Consider the following 7,003-nt stretch of genomic DNA (forward strand, 5'->3'; position numbering starts at 1 on the left):
GGGCATCCCCTCGCTGCCCAGAGCAGTGGGGAAGTCGTGCTCTTCCACCTAGTCCAGCCAGGCTCAGGGTTTGTTAAGCCTTGAAGCTTCAGGAGTTGAAACAAAAGCCAAATTTAGTAAGAGGCTTCCATGCTCAGGATGGCTAAAGAGAAGCCAGCCGACAAAAAGGTTTCTTTGCAATACCGAAGTTTAGTTTCACGCCTACATTCTTATCCTTCCTGCTATTATAAAATGTTCTTCCGTTATTGGAGTGAGCGACTGTGATACTGCAGTGACTCACATTTCCATGTCTTTATCTAGCTGTATTACACTTAAAGGAAAATCCCACTCCAACTGCTGTGCAACTGTGCAAAATAATTTTTACAGACCCCAACGGCACCAGAACAAGGTCCAAACTGCAACAATATGGTGAAAATTATAGTAGGGCCTGCGGTCAGCTCCGCAGCTGACTGTCAGGGAACTGGCGATACAAGTCCTAGATTGAAAGCGCATGAGCCTCCGTGCATGAAAAGCGGCTTAATCCCAAACATGTTAATGCAGCACTTCTAGATGCCTGGGCTCAGACAGGCAGCAATGCTGCTGAAACCCCCCCCCAGATCAATCCACGCATGCATAAAAAACCCGCAAGAACAGCATTGCCCACACCGAGGAGTACCCATTGCACAGCTTTTGTTTCCTCCTAGTGGACCAGCATGTAATTGCTGGCCTCCACCGTTTGAAATTATCCCTTAGATTAACAGTGCTTGAATTAAACGTGCAGAAAGCACCTGTAACTTACAACCGTCCCCTCTTCAAGAAGGGATTCTAGAAGCACTTGCATATTTGACATTCAGACTATTTTCATGAGTCACACTCAATTACTGCAGAATCAGTACTTTAATTTGTTCACCATCCTAATGAACACTTACATGTTGAAAAATAACAACATAGAACAGAGATACAGTTTTACTCTGGGACAGGAATCCTTCACTGCTTTAATATGAAGGATTTGTACCAGATTTTCATGTAGGACTTTCAATGTGATGTGAAAACTGTACATTTGCAGAAGAATTTCTTTATGGTTAAAAACTTGGCAAAGATCTAACCAATTCACTTCATATTCTAGAGATTGTTTGAGGAAAGCACAAAAGAAGAGATTTCAGAAAACACTGGAGCAGGCAAGCACTCAGTCTATCAGAACATGATAACCTATTATGGCACTAAGGAAAAAAAATGAAGTGTTCTCTGTGACGCTCATCAAGACCGCTGGCAAGTTTGTTTACTCAAATTCAAGTATCTCTTTTCATTATCACATTCGAACAGCTCACATACATGAGTAACAGGAACTTTTAGGTATAGTACAGAAAATTGTACGTGCATCAAAATAAAATTTAACCACATTGTGTCAACATTTATAAACGTGACACTTCTCCAAAACAAACTCACCAGGATGGGAATCGGCAAAGACTCGGCTCCTGCATCTTTGCTTCCCAGGAACAAAAACCCGTCATGGAGCCCCCTTCCATGACGCCCAAACTCCAGGAAATGTTTTATTGGCAAACTCCAAGAAAGAGTTTTATGACTCGGGAGACTCATCTGAAACTTCAGGACTCCATCTCTCAGAACATTAATGCAGTTTTCAGTGAACTTTTATTCCTTCAAGAGCAGCCAGGCTTTGCTGCTAACAGGAAAAAAAGTCTCAGAAGGAAAACCCAACCCAGAGACAGGTTTATGGTTACAGCAGCATTGGCATACAGCACTACTCACAGTGTAACTCTCCCTTGAAAGAAACAGCACACCCGTGAGCTAACACAGACGTTACAACTTCAAGATTAAGATGAGCTCAAATGTGTATTTGACAAAAATACAGAAATATCCAGTGTCATGTTCTAGTAACACAGAAATAACTTTGTTTTGGATAAAAGCAATGTATTTGATAATTTAAGGTTAAAACAACTTTCCATATGCATCAGTACTTGGCCAAGTAAAAAATATCAAGTACCTTTACAATCAAGACAGGAAGAAAAGACAGAAACTAAATGTATTTGACTGCAACTTCTTACAAGCAGAGGTCTCTCACAGACAGTAGCTGCCCCCTCTACAGCACTCCACCTGCAAACCCTCTTTCTCTACCTCTGTGCCACCTTCTCTACTTTTTGCACCTTCTGCCCAAGTTCAGACCAGTCAGCTAAGACCTCGGGCTCTGAAAGTCTCACATCGAGAATATGCAAAAGATTTTCTTTAATCTTAACCAGTCATACCAACCATACCCTTAAAAAAAAATTAAATAAAACCCCTACTGCCCCGATTATCTGGAATAATCCTTAAGGGTCTGGGTTAAAATGTCAGCTTCTTGAAAAGGCCTTCCTCTAGCTCTGAGGTAGTCCCTCTGTCCCAGGACATCAAGAGCTCAATCTTACCCAGGCTGCCAATTATGCTAATAGACAGGGTTTAATACAAAACTGCCCTCTGCCACCCCACTCTTTGGGTTTTGCTTTGTAGTCATTTGCATGTTAATAAATCAAAGCTATTTAATTTATGGAAACCAACATGATAGTCATTAATGCAACCATGTCAAACGAGGCAGATGAGTGCCATACAACAGGAAGGTAAGAGCTCTCGTCTCACCCTTCCTTTCCCCCTTGTTTCTAGCTGTCACCAAAGCCTTTCCTTGTCAGTTCTTTTGGTAAAAGTAGCTTAACCACATTAACAGTTAGCTCAGGGAGGCAGGAGTTATTTAAGACACATAGAGCCTAAGGCCACTTAGTAAGAAAGGTGTGCCTCCTCCCTCCGCAGCGGGAAGAGTCCTCCAGAACCAGCCAGAGCAATGATGAAGCAGACAGTAACAATGAGTGGGGTTTTAGTTTTTATTTTAGCTTCTGGAATAAATCAGCATAGCCTCTCCCCCAGAAGTGTCCTGTGGTCTGGGGAAGTTAGCTTCACTGCCAGAGATTGCAAGCAAAACTAAGGCTTTCTAGCAGCAAAGACAACCCTGCCACCCCCACGCACTTCGTATCATTCCACTCGTCTGTTAAGAAAGCTCTCACAGAGACCATCTTCCTAATCCTAACCTAAATACATGTCTGCAGTTCCAGTATTATGTTCTTGATACCATATGGTAGTAGGGTCAAGTTTCAACACTGCTGTAAAATTAAAGGTAAAGTTGCCCTTTAGCGCCATCTCGCTATAAGCCTTTTACATTGTCTGTTTCTAGTTCACTATTTTAAATTTGTTGGGGTTTTTTTTGTTTGGTTTTTTTTTTTCCCAGAAGCCATACAGAACAGTAGTGTTACAGGCCAAACGTGACACCTGCAGAAAATGCAGCATAATCAGAGGTTAAGCTGCATTTTGGCACCATGATTTCTTTCCTGCCACTGCCTTTTACGTAGAAATCTATCCAGACCTGTGACTTTAGAACCTCTCCAGAATTTTAAGATCTACATTTTGAACACACTTTCTACTGAATAGCCTCAGAGTAGTATGCATGTATTTGAAAATAATTTAATACCTATTTTCTGATGAAGTACATTCTGTGCGTCATTTTAGTTTCATATTCAATGAGAGAGTACACACACTTTACAGGACAAAAAATTTAAACCATGACTATTTAGTAAATTATGCATTGTAGTGATTAAAACAAGACAAGCACCAGAGAAAATACACATGCTGAAGCCTGATGTATGTACTACACTGGAAAGTCTTCAGTGACGTGACAAAGAATTTGTGGTTTTTCCCCCAATTACAAGTGAGCAGAGGATTTGTCAGACATTCATTTTGTAGCTTCTACTGTCCACTCTATGCCTCCTTCCTCTTGATGATCAGAGGCCCAACGTTGTCACCAGTTTCCTCGTTATGCTTTGTGTGAGAGCCATCACACAGCGGGAACTGAAAAGAGAAAGAATAAACACATCTAAAATACATCCAGAGTCAGAATTAAGAACCTAGGTTGAAAGTTCATTAGAATGTCTTCTCATTAAATCCACTGTGACCACAGACCATAACTTGTGCTGCCGCCTCAGGTCTCCCTGAGTTTTGTCCATGCGAGCGTAGAGTGAACAAGAGGCTCGTTAAGAAAAAGCAGCAACTCGGCTCCACTCTATTTGGTGTTCCTGCCTCAGGCCAGCGTGAGGAAAACGTGCTGACCTTCAGCCATAACCTACCCGGAGTATCTTGCTTTCAACCTTGCCCCATGCTCCATCTTCCCGGGCACCAGCCAGAGTTGAGTGCAGTTACAGAAGATAAGTGCGGTAAGGAAGAGAAACAGGAGATCCTTTGCTGAATTTTTCCCCTGGTTTTCCATCGCACATGATGAGAAAAAGGACAGTTTCCCTAGCTCACCTCTTATTTAGGAGACCGACCTACATATTAGTCCTGCCTCCAGAGAGCTAGAGTGGCAAGCTGCCTTTGCTTCATCCTGACACAGCTAGCTTCTCTCATCGACGCGAAGGTCCCTTTGCGCAAGCTGGCTTCGACATTAGGATTTTGACCTGCTAATGGAAATAAACTGCACTTCCAACTGACATGGCTATTCATCAGGGGGTTTTAAGGGTAGCACTGAGGAAGTAATTTGAAGAAATGTTTGTTCCATAAGAAAAACCCTCCTAGAACAGCCTGGGCAGAGCAAGACCCACGGGGACCCCTTTAGCCAGCTGTAACTGCCCAGGTCCCAGACCAGTCACAACCACTCTGCTCCTGGGCAGCTCTTTTCACGTGCAAGAGCCGAAGGACATTCTGTGAAGCAACAAGAGTGAGGTTAGATCCCATCACTTCTCCAGGATGCGTTTTCAGGGCTATGCCTCCTCGGCAGAGGAAACTCTGGAAGTGATCACAGAAATTACACGCCAGTATTTTGCACTCAGTTACTATTTTATTTGCTTAGAAGTAATGGGAATCAAAGTTGGGCATTACTCAGCTGTTGCCTTTGCAACAGCAATATTCCCTCGCAGTACAGTCACCATCAAACAGTCTTCGACACTCTACTGATCCCATTGTTCATGCCTCAGTTACAGCCCTTGAAAAAAATTAACATCCTATCACCCACGCTTAGTTAGAATAAAAGATTTCAAAGCACTGCATGAAAACAATATAATGAAGACAATATACTTGCAAGAAAATTCCCAGAACTCTAAAAATAAAGCCACATGCCCTGTAGGGTAGAGTGTTGGGGGGGGGAGAGAGGTGAGATGGGGATTTTTTGTTTTTCACAGTTACAAAATGTCAAAACCCACGCTATAAATGGCAGGTGATGTTTCCAAATAAAGAAACCCTGAATTCAGAGAATACTCATGTAAGCTGATTCATGCAGGAACTTTATCATCACATCAGTCATATGTGACTCAATGAGTAGGTACTGACAGATACTTGGGAAAAATCTGAGCTAACAAGAACATATGTTCATGGGACACTGACCAGCTTCCAACCCAGATATTCCTGGGCCCGTTGTTTTTCCGTGCAATACCACAGTCCACTGGTCTTCACAGAAGCATCGACCCAGCTTCCATCAGACATTAACATCTCACATGCCCCAAGGAGGCAAGCCCAAGGTCTAGCTACAGCAACATCATCACTTGCAAGTTTGCAAGCGACAAAAATGGTGGGATTCATAGGCTTCAGATAGCATCGAGACATCTTGAATAGCTACCAACTCTGACTGCTCTGAATTAATCCTCTGAGTCAGCTGGTCTTGGAACCACTGGCTCCCAGAGCCTGGGACACTAGACTGAGCTTCTCAGGAAAAAAAAAAAAAAACAAAAAACAAACACCAAAACCCACACCACCACTTTTCCAGAGCACCCACTGGTCACCTTGAAGACCAGATACTGAATAGATGGATCCTGGGCCTGACACATGTTCATCCTGGATTAAGATAAAGCAGGCTAGCAATAGCAGCCAAAGCTCAAACCCTGAGGGAACTGTGCAGTCATCTGGACAACTCAGCTTATTTTCCTTGACAATGAACAGGTTTAGATTCTCTACCACTATTTCTTCTGATGGTCTGCAGCAGTATTCCTTGACCCGCAGCCTGGGGACTAATATTTCTCTGGAAGACACAGAGGTTGCAGGTCATTGCAAAAGAAAGCAAATGAATTCCCCCTCGCCCCCCCAGCTCACACACTTAAAAATGCAGAAGGACAAGAAAACAAATGTTCTAACTTCAGACTAATTACAGTTTGGTTTTAAGACAAAACTCTTGCCTCTACACTGGTAAATCTGAACACTTGGGTTTTTCTACAAAACTTGACAAGCAGTGCTATGAAGTGCCTGCAGAGCACAACACTGAATAGTAAAGGGCCATTTAAAGAACTACCTATCACCTACTTTAACAGATAATTACATCCCAAGACAGACTTATTTGAAGATACCACGTATATATGGTATGGTTTTTAAACACATGCACTCCATGAAGACTTTGGCCAGCACAAATAAAAAAAAGCCTTTGAAGTATACTATTTCACAAAAAAAAAAACAACTGAAAATAATCCTGCTCCTTTTTTAAGAGTTACTCCAAAACACCCTGGTATAGTCCAACTGTTTTGTTACTCCCCATACAGGTGGGACACCATGGAAAGCCAACTGTAGTGCACGCACGCTATCAGTACACACAGAAATATCTTACGGTTCATAATGCTACTGGTTCTATTAACAGCCTCATGCCTCAGATGAGGCTAAATCTGATGAGAAGTGCTCACACAATCATACACAAGGACATTTCTTCTAACCTATATATGGAATAGAGATCCCAATTGTTGTTGAAGTAATTGTAATTCCCTGCATTGGAAGCACACGCATTCTACCATTTTGCCATCATATAAACAGTATCTTACAAATTTTAACAGGATCTTAGTTTTAAAACTGTAAGAAACAGATAATGCTAGCTAACTACTGCCAAAGACAACAAGCATGTGAGAATGATGAAGAATGTCTCTGTATTTTATTATTGCTTGGCAATAACGGAACATGAGAAGAAGCACGCACACCATTTTAAAGATCATGCAACCCACCATAGAAGGTCAACTGATCAGGG

General features: G+C 42.2%; 1 protein-coding gene across 1 annotated transcript in view; it reads right to left on the minus strand.

Annotated features, from left to right (window-relative positions):
- Nucleotides 1-3,590: 3,590 nt before the first annotated feature.
- The window catches only part of CISD1 (CDGSH iron sulfur domain 1), a gene marked incomplete at its 5' end in the record, with an annotated part of 5,981 nt that continues 2,568 nt past the window's right edge, over nucleotides 3,591-7,003 (minus strand). Inside the window, one exon of the mRNA XM_009585696.1 lies at nucleotides 3,591-3,864. Coding sequence (XP_009583991.1) covers nucleotides 3,775-3,864 — 90 coding nt within the window. The remainder of the gene's footprint in view (nucleotides 3,865-7,003) is intronic.

The sequence above is a fragment of the Fulmarus glacialis genome, unplaced genomic scaffold (genome assembly GCF_000690835.1).
Source record: "Fulmarus glacialis isolate BGI_N327 unplaced genomic scaffold, ASM69083v1 scaffold39429, whole genome shotgun sequence".
Lineage (NCBI taxonomy): Eukaryota > Metazoa > Chordata > Aves > Procellariiformes > Procellariidae > Fulmarus > Fulmarus glacialis.